Raw genomic sequence first — 14,862 nt, forward strand, 5'->3', positions numbered from 1 at the left:
GAGAGGATAAAATGGAGGTCAGCCGCAGTGGGGGGGTGGGAAGCGGAGCATAAATGAATTCCGTGAACCGTCTGAGGGGGTGAAAATGGGTCTGAGATGAGATGGGGAAGGAGAAGAACCGGGAGGGCATTAGGAGAGCCAGTCTGCCGGCCGGGTGGTGGTCGTCCTGGCGGCCCCTCCCCGGGAGATCCCCCTGCCCTGGCCGGGAGGGAGGGGTGCCGGCTGGCTGGTTGGGCGGCCGGGGCGCCGTGCGACCTCCTCCTGCTCCTCCTCCTGCTCCAGCTGCTGGGGCCGGGCGGGGAGGCGCTGCAGCGGCGGCGGGCGGAGCTCCGTCAGCCCCGCCAGCCCGGCCGGCCCTCCCTCTGCTGCTCCTGCTCCTGCTCCTCGGCGTCTCCGGTGCGGCGGGCAGCGGCAGGAGCTGGGCCGGGGCGCGATGGGCGCTGTGGGGGGGCGTGGGGGGTGGCAGTGGCGGCGGGCGGGCGCTGCGTGAGGAGGAGGGGAGACTGCGCTGGGCTGGGGGTCTCGGCGATGGCGGAGGGGGCGGCGGGGACGTCGGCGGGGCCGGGATCGGGGCCGGGGCCGGGGCCGCGGCTGTGCTCGCTGCGGAAGGGCGCGGGCGGCTACGGCTTCCACCTGCACGGCGAGAAGGGCAAGAGCGGCCAGTTCATCCGCAGGGTCGAGCCCGACTCTCCCGCACAGGCGGCGGGGCTGCGCGCCGGGGACCGCCTCGTCCAGGTCAACGGCGTCAACGTGGAGAAGGAGACGCACCACCAGGTGGGCACCCCGCCCCGCCCCCCCGCCCGGGAGACACCCAGGGGCCCCGCTGCCCACGGCGCCTTCCCTCTCCTGCCCTCCCCCTGGAGAAGACGGAGGGGGGGGTCTCTGCGGCAGGCCCCTGCCCTCCCCTGCATCCAGCCCCAGATCTCCACGGATTTCCCCACCTGGAGCTGGCAACCCAGCCCCCTCGCCGTCTATGGGTGCCTGAAGCAGCCCTCACGGGACACAGGGCCCTGGCCCCCGGGGTGGATGGGCAGAGGGTCTCCTCGGTGTGGAGGGAGAGCCTAGGGAGCAGCCTCAGTAGCCCCCTGGGGCACAGGCTGGTCTTGCCAGAGGGGTGGGGGGACCGGCCGCCTGGAGGGTCAGCAGGCCAGGGCCCCAAATCCACTCTCCCTGCAGTTGGGTGCAGGACAAAACAAATGGCCTCCTCTGGGGGGGATCGGCAGCCGGCTGGTTGGGGAGGGGTTGTGCCGCCCAGAGCCCCTGCCTCGCCTGGCAGGCCTAGCTGGGGGCCAGGTTTGGGGACCCGCCAGAAGGGGTGGGGTTGCAGTGGTGCAAAGGGGCTTAGCCAGCAGGAGGGATTAGGGCAGGCCAGCATTCGGCTCCTGCACTGCACGTCCGGTCAGTCTTTCTTTCTTTCTTTCTTTCTTTCTTTCTTTCTTTCTTTCTTTCTTTCTTTCTTTCTTTCTTTCTTTCTCTCTCTTTCTCTCTCTCTCTCTCTCTTTCTCTTTCTCTCTTTCTCTCTTTCTCTCTCTCTCTCTCTCTCTCTCTCTGGATTGTGTGTGTGTGTGAGAGGGGGGGTTGCTGAAAACGGGGAGGGGGGCTCGGTCAGGTTTCCAGTGACCAGCAGTTGGAAAAGAGCCCCTTGTTCCTGCTCCGAATTTGCACAAGAGTCTGTCTGCAGATTTGTCTCATTAAGGGCAGCTTGCAGAACAAGGCTTTTCCTGGGGGGGGGGGTGATGAAGTTGGGGTCTCCTCCCCCTCCCCCGGGTGGGTGCTTCCCTTTTTGTGGTGTTCTGGCCCTGCGCTTTGACTGGTGGAGTAAAACGGCATCATCGTTGGCCAGCCTGGCCTGTGGGGACCTCCTGGGAATTGCCCTGTAATTAAAAGCATTTGAGATGATGAAGATGGCAATAAATCGCCAGCGGGCTGCCTCGGGATGTCTCCCAGGGAGCACAAGCGGTGGAGACGGGCTGGAGGGGTGTGAGGGAGGGGGGGGGGAGCCAGGCTTACTCCAGCTGCTCTGCCACATTAATGGGTGGCCGCCCGGCCTCCACGGGTGGGTTGGAAAGAGGTGGCATGGTGTCCAGGGTGCCCCCGTGGGAAGAAGTCCCATCAGACGTCCTTCTGAGTCGGCGCAGAGAGTTGGGTCGGATGTCCGTCCGCTCTGCTGTTCCTTCCTGCCCCAGAGACTCTCAGCCCCCCAGGGCCCTGGGCTCCGGGGCCTTGTGGCCTGCGTAGTTGGGGATCCTGCACACAGCTTGCTCATAGCGGCCTGCCTTGTTCGTATTCATCCCATCTTTCCTTCACCAGTCTGCGCGGGGGGTGGGGGCATGTGGCTCTCTCCTCCTCTGCTTCCCCCCTACACAACAACCCTGCAAGGTGGGTCAGGGCGAAATGGACTGGGGACCACTCGGTGTAAGGTGGTCTCGCTCTTTACCCCCATAGCTGCCGTGTCGCTCTCTCTGTGGGGCTGGGGACCTGTGGGGTTTTGCTTATGACTAAAGAGCCTTGAGCTTGGATGGGGCTGTAGAAGTCAACTCTTTTTCCCCAGAGGCCGCCTCTGTCACTTCTCCAGATACCATCTCCAAGCCGGTCACGATTAAAACAAAGAAGCTATTTCAGAAAACAAACCATTACAACCCAGCCCTAATAACAGTAATAGACCTGCGGAAGTCTTTTGTTACAGAAGGTTTGGCTGGCTGGCTCTTATAAAGGGCTCCGCAAATTAAAGGAGTCTGGGTTTTCCTGTTATTGTGGGCATGCAAATTTGCACTGCCTTGCAGATATTTACGCGTATTTGCCTTGTGAAACTCACAGCCACCGGATGCAGTGGAAGCCACTGGCCTAGGGTTGGTGGAGGAGAGCTCTAGCAGAGCTGTCTGGGAGTTCAGAGGCTAAAGGCCCCAATTGGTGAACTGTGAGCACGTGAACCCGCCTTCTGTCGATTCAGGCCCCCCAGTCCCACAGGGTCGGTATTTCCTGCTCAGACTGGTGGCTGTTCTCCAGGGTCTCAGGCAGAGAAAGGTCGTGCATATCCCCTCCTGCCTGGGCCTGTTAACTGGAGATGCCGGGGATTGAACCCAGGACCTTCTGCGTTCCGAGCAGATGTTCTGCCACTCAGCCACAGCCCAACCCTGAGGATGGTGGTCGGGATGGACCATTGTCTAGACCCCGTGGGGCTGCTGTGCTGACGTTGGCTGAGCTGGCCAGCAGGGTGGCTTCTGGGACCGGAGAGGGGCCCCCCTCCCTCCTGGGACCTTGGGAGAGTGACCGTCTCAGGCTGGCCCCTGAAAGCCCCTGGTGGGGAACCGGGGCTGTCTCTGGCACTCCGGCCATTCCTCTTGCAGCATCTGGGCTTGGCGTCTCCCTCTCCCTGGGTAGCTCTCCAGCGTCCTTTGCAGCGCTGCCAGGGATCAGGGCCTGGGTGCTAAACGGGGGGGGGGGGGTTGAAGAACGCAGCGATGAATGGAGTGGAAACAGCCTCAGTGAACCAGGGAGCAGAGCAGACCAAGAACTCGGTGGAATTCAAGCAAGGCCGGATGTGAAATGTTGCTGCTGGGATTTCGGTGTTTCTTGGCCCTGCTGGCCGGAGGGACCTGGTGCATTTTGGGAACTGTAGTCCATGGACATCTGGAGAGCCACCTCTTGGCCACCTTGTCTGACAGAGGACTGTGACTTCTGAAGTGGGTTCCAGTCACCACACCCCTCGCCTGAACAGCACTTGACACCCTCCTGCCGCTTGAGAGCTGTTTCGGCAGCCGCGTTTGGGGCCCTCCCCGAATGACCCTTCCCTTCTCCTCCTCAGGTGGTGCAGCGGATCAAAGCCGTTGAAGCCGAAACCCGCTTGCTGGTGGTGGACAAAGAGACGGACGAACTCCTCCGGAGGCTGCGGCTGACCTGCACCGAGGAGATGGTGCTCACGGGCATCCCCACCCACCTGGACGCCTCGCCCGCCAGATTGCCCCCCAGCGACAACAACGGGGACGTCTGGAAGCCCCAGGCCGAGCTGAGCAGCCGGAGCCTCAAGCGGCACAAGCACAGCCTGAGCTCCGAGAGTGGGAAGAAGGTAAGGCCGGCCGGGAGGCCCCAGGGGGCGCTTGGGGGGCTCCCCGGAGCTGCTGTGGTCTTCCCGAAGCCCGGTTCAGGGGCCTGCCTCAGCAGAGATGGGGAGGGGTCTGGAGGCCACCCTGGCTGGTGGGAAGGCGGAAGGAACTGGGAATCTTTGGCCTCGGGGGGAGAGAATGGTCAGGACGAAAACCATCGTCAAAACTTTGGCCGTCACGGAGAGGAAGGAGTTTTCTGTTGCCCCAGAACCGGCCGGGCCCCAACAGATGGGTTGAAATTCAACCCAAAACGATTTCGGCTAAGAACTTGCTGGCGGTGAGGGCAGCTCCTCGGTGGGACAGGCTCCCTCGGCGGGCGGGGGGGGCTCTTCCTCTGTGGGGGTTTTACGCAGAGCCTGGTGGCCATCGCGCAGCACTGCCGGTGGTCCTGCGTCCTCAGGCAGATCGTGGAAGGGGGCAGCTGGGCTGGGGTCTCCATTTTGGGGTCAGACGTGGGTTTGCTGGGCCTGGACTTCCTCAGGGGTCCCTTCCTCCCCAAACCCCGCCCTCCCCAGGTATCTCCCAGCCAGGCGCCGGACACCGCGGACCTGTTTGTCCCGACTGCTTTACGGGGTGACCGAGGGGGAAGCGGCTTTGAGCGGGACTCTGCGTCCGGCCGGGCGGCTGCAGGCATGTCAGCCGTCTCTCATCCCCTCTTTTGCTGATCTGTTTCCGGTCGGCCAGGGAAGCTTGGTCAGGCTTAGGAAGCTTGAATGACAGCCTGTGGAGCGGCCTCTCGGTTGGACAGGGGGCAGGAGTCACAGGGCCCGGGGCTCGGCAGGCCACTCGTGATCTTTGCAAAGGGGAGCCGGGATCCACAGTTCTTGTGCGTGTGCAGAGGGCAGGCGCCTGGCCTGAGGGAGGAAGAATAAATTCTGCCAATCAGGAGTGGTTGCATCTCATTTTGCTAACTTCTTGGTGGCCCCCGGGTGCCCGGGGGCACCGCGTTGGGGGTCCTCGACAAAGGGACACGGGCTAACGAATAACGTGGCTCTTCCTACTCCCACGCATCTCAGGGTCCCCTTCCCCCCCCCCCACCTTTCGCCTTCCTGCTTGGGAACTTCTTAAGCGGCCCAGATTGTTTTGGACTCGGGGAGTTGTCAGGAAGCCCCTCCTGGGAAGGAAGGTGTCCACCCCACGGCCAGCGCTTCCTCTGTGGCGGTATTTTTAGTGAAACACAAAGCGAGTGGAAAGGAGCGTGAGGCGGGGAGATCAGGATCAGGAAGGGCTTGCCCGGCCTGACTTCTGTTCCCGGGACACCCAAGACTCAGGTTTCTGGACCAAAGGAGCCTCAGGCTCCCAGGAGGTGGGAGGGCGGGGGACGTTCTGGCAGGAGGACTGTCTCTCTCGGTGACAGATCGGGAACAGAGGGAGAAAGAAGCACAACCAAGCCTCCCAGTCAAGTTGCTAGTCCTCATGTTGCCTCCCTGGATGCAGCCAAGGGGGTAGTTAGTGTGCCTTGGGCCAGCCACACGCTCTCAGGGTTGTTGTGAGGATAAAACCCCTCTCAGGGTCACAGGGAGGGGAGGGGAAGGAGGAAAGCTGCTTTGGGGGGGGGGAGGGAAAGGCAAGGAATAAAGGAATTAAAATGTAAAAAAAATCTTCCCCAAATATCCCCTCCGCTTCTGAACCCTGAACTTCCTTCCGTGGGGGAATTAATTGGTAAGCCAGGGACTTTGGGTCCGGTCCACAGCTCCGTGAGAAAGTGTTAAGCCAATCAGGAACCTGTTGGCAAGGCCAGATGGGAGCTCTCGGGTGTCCCAGGCACCCAGTGGTTCCCCTTCTTAATCTTCTACGTCTTACCCTTTACAAATCCCTCGGACAAACAGGGCCCACTTTCAGGCTTATGGGGAGGATTTGGAGGCAAGGTCTGAAATTCTCAAACCGGGCGTTCCGTCCCTCTTGGCGGGTGGGCCGGCCACCGTGGGGCTTCATGGGGTCATTTCAGAACACCTGAGCTGCTCTCGGTCGGGGGTAAGAATCCCCTGGTGGGCCGGGCCTCTTCCTCTCATGACGTTGAGCCTAGGGGAAGCTCTCCTGGGAGTTTTAAGGTCAACAGCAGGGGCTGAGCCGGGGGTCCGGGAAAGAGCAAATGTTAAAAATCCTTCCCTCATTCTAACAGAACGTCTAGGAAAGCGTCCCTGTTATGTGCAGATTCAACAACAAAAAAACCTTAATGAAAATGACCCCTTTAGATGGGTTTACGTGGAGCTTTACGGGGAAATTGAGGCAACCAGCAGCTCTGCAAAATTCCTGAAGTGTCAGCTAGTCAGTTGCAGTGTCTTTTCTGCAAGTACATAAACAAAGTACATAAACAAAGTTTTGAAAACAAAACTTGGCCGTAAACTTGCGTGTCCTGCCTTGGCGTTTTGGGATTCTTTGATAGAAGTGACTTCTTGTATGCCTTTAAGAAAAAAAGGCAGTTTGAAAAACAGTTTAAAATTTTTTTTTTAACATGAACAAAGATGAAAAACAGATCTTGTGTTCACCTGGAATAACAACGTTTGGAAGAAGTTTGTCTGTTTTTCACTTGCTGTTATCAGCCCTACAGCAGATGAATGGACTAAGGAGGCACCTCTGAGAATGTGCAAAGTGCCTTTCTAATTCTACCCAGTAGCTACCAGGAGCCTTGGCTCCTCCAGGGGTGTCGGGAAGGAAGGCTCCCTTTGTTTCATGTTTTTTGGCCCCTCTGGGGGCTTTAGGGAGCACAAGAGCCGCTTGACTTCCTTTCCTGCCTCTTCTGTTGTGCGTTTTCGGGCTCCTTTTCTTTGGCCTTCCCAGAACCAGGGTGGCTTTCTGGGAACGGCCTACTGGCAATTCCTCCCCGGTGTAAAGCAGCTGTGTTTATGTACTGGAGTTCACCGTCTTCGGGGTTGGAGGGGATTGTTTGTGCTGGGACTGGGGGGGGGGATGGGACTGGGGGGGGGGAGAGTTGTGGGGGTAAGGAAATGTGGCCATGAGCGGGGATGTGCTTCTTCTCCCGTCCTTGCAGAGCTCTCAGCCCATGTCTGAAAATGAACGGCTTGGCCAACAAATCTGTCCGCAACTGGCTATGACTCGTTTCCCGTTTTATCTTTGAAGGATTTCAGGGCTCCGCACTAGGCTGTCCGCTCCCTGCTTTATTCTTGCGAGGAGCCTGTTGGATGGGCAGAGAGAGAATCTGGATTATTTCCAGTTGAAACCGGAGGTGGAGGGTTTTTCTTTTTTTGCAACGTTTGAGGGCATCCGTGGTGTGTGCCCCTTGGAGCCCAGCCACTCAAAAAGGATTTGGGACTGGAAAGGAAGTTGGAATTTCCACCATGTTTCATGTCACAGAGTGGCGCAAACTGAGATCCCTTCTGTGCTGGGGGGATTAACTAACTGCTGTTCTACAGGCCCCCAAGCATCCAGGGACCGCTCTGAAGGCCGTCAGGGTGAGCCTCGAGCATCTCCCGTGTGGTGGGAACGGCCCTCCGCTCTCCCAGGCTAACTGGTGGAGGTGCATGCTCTTACCTGCTTGCGTGGGGGCGGAAATCTCTCTTCCCGGCTGAAGTCAGACTTGGTTTTCCCTTCTGGAAATCAGATTGCCTTTTGACTCCTCTAGACACACAGGGAAGGAAAACAGCCACCGTTGAAAGAGCTCCAAGGGGAGTCGCCTCATTTCCATAAATACTGTTGCTCATAATACCGTATCTGCTTAATAATATTTAATGAGGGCTCGTGTGCATGTTCATTGCAATCCTCACCATCTACCTCTGGGGAGGCCAAGAGTGTTCGTGCCCCACTTCAGAGCAGTTGACGGCAAATTTGAACCGGGCTACTGCTTATGACGGGGGCCTCTGATGTTTCGGAGCCACCTGTGGGCATCTTTGGAATTCGGACATGGTAAAGCTCGGCAGAAGCTGCAAAACGGCTGCTTCAGAATGGCCGGCCACAAAATGCTCGGCAAGGAGCAGTGTGGCTGGATCAGACCAATGGCAGATGCTTTGCTGACCTTGCATTCCTTTCTGCTCCTTCCTTCCTTCTTCCTCTTGTTGTGTTTTCCGCCTGAGGCAACCAAAAGAGCGTGGTTTAGAACCGGGGTTCCTTCCGCCCTCGGCTGCACCCTCTTTTTCCTCTTCTCTCCTGCTGACAGCATGCAAAGTGAGATTTGCATGCAAGGTGGACATTTGCATGTTTTATTTATTAACCCTAAATGCCTGCTGCGGCAGGGAACTGAACGGAGGGCAGAAAATGCCCTTCTGGTGGAAGTTTTCTGCTTGATGGCTAACCTTGTGGAGGAGGGGTCTGCCAGGGGCGACTAGCCGCGGTGCCCGAAGGGAACCTCCACCTTCAGAGGCCGTCGGAACCTGAATCCCGGAGCCAGGAGGCAGCATCCGGGGAGGCCTGGGCCTCTCTGCCCTGTGGCTGGACCTCCAGAGGAACTGGCTGGCCCCTGGGTGAGACGGAGGCTGGACTAGGTGGTCTGATCCTGCAGGGCTCTTCTGAGTTAGCTCCAGTCACAGGAAAACTGGGGAACAGTTGTGGGCTTCCCTTGTGTGTCAGCAGCACACCAGAGACGTTTGCACATTGCTCTCTTCCAGAAGGGACCTCCTGCGTAGACTGACGTGGCCTCCAGTGAGGTGAAAAGACACCCGCAGGCTCATTGGGGGTGTGCATTGCCGTGCAGCACTTCCTCTTCCCGGTGGAGAAATGCTCATTTGGTTGAAATATCTGCGTTCTTGTCGGCGGAAAACAGCCAGAGAGCGGCAACAGCTGGGTGCCTCTCCCACTTGGCATGGTTGTGATTCAAGAGGAGAAGAATGTGTTAAACGCGACCTTGTTCCAGATGGTGGGCTGGGGACAGCAGCTACGGAGCCCCTCCCCTCCCTTATTCATGGGAATTGAGGAGAAGGAAACGGTTTAAGCCCCGCCGTGAACCACCTTGTCCTGTCCCCTTCCAGCTACTGGGGAGGCCTGGGCTATGCTGGTGGATCTCCCCATGGCCCCTGCCTTTTGGCCCCAGAACGTCGGAGTGGGTGGGCCCCTGGCCTGATCCAACATGGCTTCTCTCATGTTCTCACGTCTGGGGCAGGGATGCTCTGTCTTCTCGGGGCTTGTGGGGATTTTCATGCCTTTCATGCAGGGTTTCAGGTGGCCTCTGCCCCCCCCCCCAGTAAATAGCCCACCTTTGAGGGGGCTGGCGATCTGGCTGCCGTGAAAGCTGTTCTGATGTTGCACAATTCACGTTTAGGGTTTTCGTAGGTTTCTAGTTTTCACGAGCAAGATTTCTCTCTGTCTTGCGTTCCAGATCTTCGGATGAGTCCCCCTGGCAGGCTTTCCCCTCCCTCCCCCTTTTGACAAGTCATCCTTTCAAAACAAAGCCCCTACTTTTCTCACACCTTTGAGAGGGGAAACTTGAGACTGGAGTGGCTGTTTTCAGAGTGAATGGAAGGAAACTGGTTCACGGTCCTGTTCTTTTCTCCTCCTCGGTTTGTGCCGCACGGAGATGGATTGGATTCCTTCACAGCATCGTCCTGGCAGAAAGCAGGCCGGGAAACCCAATCCCAAGAAGACCTCCCTCCTTCATCCCCCGAGGGGGACCTTCCAGAGATGTTTTCCATGACTTAGGTTTTGAAGAAGGTGCAGAATCAGGGATGTGCAGCCCCCCGCCCCGCCCCGCCCCAGTGTGTTTGAGTCAGAGATGGCCAGGGGGACTGCAGGCCTTCGTGCCCAAAAGAGTACCCACTATGGCTGCAGAAAACTGTGCTGGTTTTGCACGGCTCTATTCTCCAGCGCAGAACCTTTCTTTCCCTTTCTGTCTTTTCTGTCTTGGCCAAACTCAATCAGTCCCACGATGATGCCTCTCAAGTTCCTTTCCCCAGTTCCCGTTTCCATCTGTGCACCTCGGTGTTTTTTATTTCATGAATGTGATGGAAGCCATGTTGGATCAGACCAATGGGCCACCCAGCCCAACACTCTGCGCCGCACAGGGGCCAAACCCCAGGGGCCATCAGGAGGCCCACCAGCGGGGCCAGACCTCCAGAAGCCCTCCCACCGGGCCTCCCCAAGCACCAGAAGACGGAGCATCTGACGGCCCTCTGACGGCCCCAGTCCCCTCCAGAAGTTGTCTGTGCCGGTTGCCGTAGCCGCTTCCTGCAGCAGGGAATCCCACGGGTGACTGACTCCCTGACCAATGGATGTCTACGTGCCTTTTAACAAAGATGAAGAGCAGATTGCACTTGGAAGGGAGGAATTTGGCCTCTCTGCTGAAGACGCCGCCCAGAACAGGCCACAGGGATGGTGCCGAGTGGATCGCAGAGGCATAGCCCGAGGTTGGCTGACGGTGTTCTTATCAGGGCTCTGAGTCTGGCTCTTCTCTCTCTGCTGCTGCGTATTGATAAACTGGGCGGGGATGGCGGAATCCGGGCCTGCCGCAGACGCCCTTCCTGCCCAACGTACACAACTTCTGCTGCTTAGCCGAAGTCCCTTGGCCTGCTCAGGCCGGGCACCCAGGCCTCACCCTGCTGCTCCACGGCTTCTCCGGCACCGAGAATGGGGTCCAGCTTAGCCTTCCCCTCCTTGGACTCCTCAGGGTTTCAGGCCTTGCCCAAGACCTGACCCGGGAGATTCTTGGAAGGGCAGATAGCTGAACCTGGAAGCTTCAGCCTGGGAGAAAGAGCTCGACCCCCTGAGCCAGAACTGTCTCCCGGTCTCCCCCCAGCTCCTTCCCTCCTCTGCGTTCAGCTGCGAAGGGAACAGACAGGAGATGAGAAAAGCCCCAGGGCCCCTGACGTTCTGCGGCCTCGAGAGAAAGATCCCAAAGAAGTCATTGTGGGCGATGGGCATGCTTCTCAGCAGGGCAGGTGACGTTCTGCAGAGCCACCTGCGGAAGCCGATCCCGGGGCCAGCTGCCATCCATGACAAACCTCAAATAACTTTGTTATTACTGCTAATAATATTTATTCACGAGGCGGAGACCAGCCCTGCAAGGAAGGTGGGGCTTGAAGGACAGGTGTGTTTGCTCGCCGGCCGTGATGACGACGCTCCCTTTCCAGGTTTGAGTCCGACGTCCGCCTTTTTCCGACATAAAATGGAAACTTCCGTGTCGCTCGAGCACCACAGCCATCCCCTCCCCTTTCTCTTGCCCTTCATGACTGACTAGGAGGGAGGGTGTCTCTGAGCATACGCAGAGTGTTCTTCCCCTCCTGGGGTCTGTTTTAAAGCTGCTCCCGGCAACAGCAGCACTCTCCAAACATTTCCGATTTCCTAATTTTCATTATTCAGGAGTATATTTTTGGCCTCCCAAAACGGCCTTCTCAGTCGTGGCACCGAATCTTTGGCTCCTCCCTTCCCAGGTGGATTTGTCTGTCTCCCTCTTGTGCTGTCTTTTGCCTGCAGGGGAAGACTTTTGAATTTTGTCTGGCTGCCCCCGATCGAGAACGGGTTCTGGCCTTCCGTCTAACGTTGTCGGTGTGTCGAATGGACTTATTTTATAATTTCAAAACTGATTTTTTAATGGCTGATGCCCCTTTACCTTGTGTGGCCTGACTGAGCCGAGAAAGTGGCACAAATTCTTTTAAAATGAAGAAGTAAACCCTTGGGGGACTTCTGGCTTTCTGAGTCCAGAATAGGTCGTCGGTGTTCACTCCGCAGGGGTGTTTTAGCGCCTCCGTCCTGGGACATGCTGCTCGCCTCTCGTTTTCCCGGCTGGGAGCTGGCGGCAGGTGGCTTGGGGTTTCTCCTGGCCTCTGCTTGGCCGGTCCCTCCTCCCTCACCCTGTTGACTATCTCAAAAATACTTTGTTGCCCTCTTTGTCTGGTTGTTCTTTCTCTAGGAGATAGCATCAGAGGCAGCAATGCTGAGAAAGTCTTTCTGTTGGGTCAGCGGCTCTCGAACTCTCTGCCCGAGGGAGCACTCTGAGATAAAGCGGTGGAGAGGAGCTGTGTGCCTCGCAGATAACGGCCTCGGGACACCGGCTTCTTTCCCAGCCTGACCCTGTCGCTGGGCAGGAATCCCGGCCCTGCACACGCAAGATCTGCTTTCCTGCTGCAGGGTCGGGTGGCCCAAGGTCATCTCAACAGAACCAGGATTTGGGCTCCAGCTACACCGTGGTGCCGTTCCCTGGGCCTGCTTGGACAAATTGCATTTTGCATTTTGTGCTGGGACTTGAATCCCCTCTTGGAATTTTCTCTGCATGGAGAAGGAGCTTCAGTAGGGTTCCCAGCTCCAAATCCAAATCAGATCAGGGCACGCCTGGGATTAAGTTGCCGGCATGGAGCTCACATATTTGTGCATTTGATTGCGTGACCCTGGGGAGGAGCTGGGGAAAACGCACGTTCAGGCCTTGCCATTCGCTCCTCTGACTGCCTCCGCCACGCCGGCCCTCGTAGTTCTGCTGCTCTGCTGTCCGCATCTCTGTGCAGGGCCTCCCAGCCACATCCCAGGGGCCCCGGCTCTGCAGTCCTTCCGTGCTGCTTTGGGGGTTTCCCTTTGCCAGCAGGAGGGTTTTGCCCTAAACAAACCCTAAATAGTTGGCTCGCGTTTTCAAAAAGGTGTGGTCTTTCTCCTCTCCTCTCCGTGGAATAGAAATCCCCTGTTGACATTTGACAGAGGTTAGCCAAAGCCCGAAAAATTCTAGGGCTGAAAATAGATTTCGACTCTCTCTATGAACGGTTGCCTCCCCCCATCCCCTGGATCAGGAAGCGAGCTGAAGGTTTCTAACTTTGGACTTAACAATAACTTCTCCATTTCCTTCGGCATTGTCCTCTGAGCCCAGCGGCAGCTTTATCTGAAAAAGGCAAAATATCCAAAGCACAGACAAACTATGATCTTTAGGATGCTTAGGGCTGATCCTGCGTTGAGCAGGGGGTTGGACTAGATGGCCTGTATGGCCCCTTCCCACTCTATGATTCTATGATTCTATGATTCTATGATCTCTTGCACACACAATATGGCCACGTAGAGCATTCTCAGACCAGGATGGCGTACGGCACTTGGAAGAAGACCCTGCCCCGGACAGCGTGCCTCCCAAAACAGCCGACAAATTGTTTGGGGCGCTGCAGAGACAAGGCGCTCCTTTCAAGGCCGCACCATGAGCAGCCTCTGTTTAATCATATGCTCCACGTTGTGTGACGGGAGGATGCACGGTTGCATTGTTAAAGCAGGGGAGGAGCCAGAATGAAAGCTCCCTTTATGAGCGGTTTGTCCCTCGAGCGAAAGGGCCCTTTTCTGCTTAGCTTACCCGTCCGCCAAAGCCGGCCGAGAACATGACAAAACGGCCGGCTGCATTTCTGCCCATCGGATGCGGCTTGGCTCGCTTCGTGGAGCGATCTGCAGCCTCACCGTGGTTGGCCTGTGCTTGGGGTCGCATCCAGAGCTGACAGCAGGGCTAGACTCCAAGACCAGAATGATGGGGCCTGCCTCTCTTGCCACGCTCCCAGCTCTGGAGAAACCGCCAAGAGCCTTTCTGTGTCCGGCCAATATAGTGTCTTAGTTGCGGCCGTGGACTTCTGCGGGGTGGGAGAAGGGACCTCATATCCCTTGATCTTTCTAAGGATAAGAAAACGCACAAAGAGATGCTGTGAATGTAGGGGAGGAAATATGCTCTGTAGGGGACAAACGCCCCCTGCCACCCCCAATTTTGCGTCTGAATTTGTTGAGCAACACAGCTACACATTTTATATATTACCATATTTTGTGGTGGGCTTCCCCCCCTGTCTTCCAGCTGTTCGCATTTTGAACAGTTTTAGCCGGTTTGAAACCGCCCAAGGGCCTGTGAGGGGAAACTGCTGCATCAACGGGTCGTATCTGGTACAGATGCTGTTGGGGGGAGAGATTGCCTTCCCCTAGGAGCAGGGGGAACAGGGAAGACTTGGAGGAGGACTGGGTGGCCCCCGGGCCATGGGGCCGTTTCTCCCCATACATCCCCAGGGAGCACTCCACCCTTCCAGCGCCATCCGTTGGCAGTCCCTGGTCCCCAGTTCTCACGTGCTGCCTGCACTGCGATGCCCTTTCTGACTTCGGCCTGCGGACGCGGCCTGTCCCCACCGGGTCCCTGGGCCCGTTTCCCTCCCCGCCCTCCAGAGCGCTGCTTGCGGCTTCCTCTTCAATTGCAGGGAGGTCTTGGGTTACTGCAACCTGACCCCCTGGCCTCGCACACAAAAGTTAGGGTCCAGATCTAATTTCTATGCACGGAGAGAATCTCTTTATTAAAATTGAGCCGCCCAGCAAAGGAGTTCCGCAGCAGGCGGCCTCGGGCTATGAGCTGCCTGAGGGCGCTGGCCTTCCAACCGTGCTTGTGGGGGAAACGGGCACCCGGCTATGGCTTTGGGGTCAAGAGAATTTTCATGGGGCCACCCAGAGCTCCTAGCCCCACCCCCTGCTGCGTGTAGGATCGGCCTGTAGCATCCGGGATACATTTCGGTTTTTCTAGAACTTCCTCCTCGCTGGCCCAGTTTTGACTAGAGGAGTTCTGTTTCCCAATCGCCTCTCTTCCTCCCCAGGAAATCCTAAAAAGATTGTCCTTGGAATGGAGCCTGAAGCAGGCAACGTTTATTCAAGGGGGGGGGGGGCAAATGGACACCTCTTTTCTCCTGTTCCTGGCAGGCAGGGGGGTTTCCTTGGTACCGGGGCTGGATCGCTTATTTATTGAACCTGGGAAGGCTTGGCTGCTCTCTGCGGAATACCCGGCAGAACAAGACGCTTCTGCAGGCGCTGAAAGCAAGGGAAAAAATATATGTTTATGGCTCAGGATTTTTTCCTGCTTCGACATTTGCAAAGATGGCTCCTGTCAATCCAG

General features: G+C 57.5%; 1 protein-coding gene across 2 annotated transcripts in view; it reads left to right on the forward strand.

Moving 5' to 3' along the window:
* The first annotated feature begins 513 nt into the window (after positions 1-513).
* The window catches only part of NHERF2 (NHERF family PDZ scaffold protein 2), a 28,802-nt gene continuing 14,453 nt past the window's right edge, over positions 514-14,862 (forward strand). For both annotated transcript variants that reach the window (XM_077316895.1, XM_077316896.1), the window contains exons 1-2: positions 514-774; positions 3,806-4,066. In XM_077316895.1, coding sequence (XP_077173010.1) covers positions 529-774; positions 3,806-4,066 — 507 coding nt within the window. In that variant the 5' untranslated portion in view covers positions 514-528. The remainder of the gene's footprint in view (positions 775-3,805; positions 4,067-14,862) is intronic.

This window comes from Paroedura picta, chromosome 17 (assembly GCF_049243985.1).
Source record: "Paroedura picta isolate Pp20150507F chromosome 17, Ppicta_v3.0, whole genome shotgun sequence".
Taxonomy (NCBI): domain Eukaryota; kingdom Metazoa; phylum Chordata; class Lepidosauria; order Squamata; family Gekkonidae; genus Paroedura; species Paroedura picta.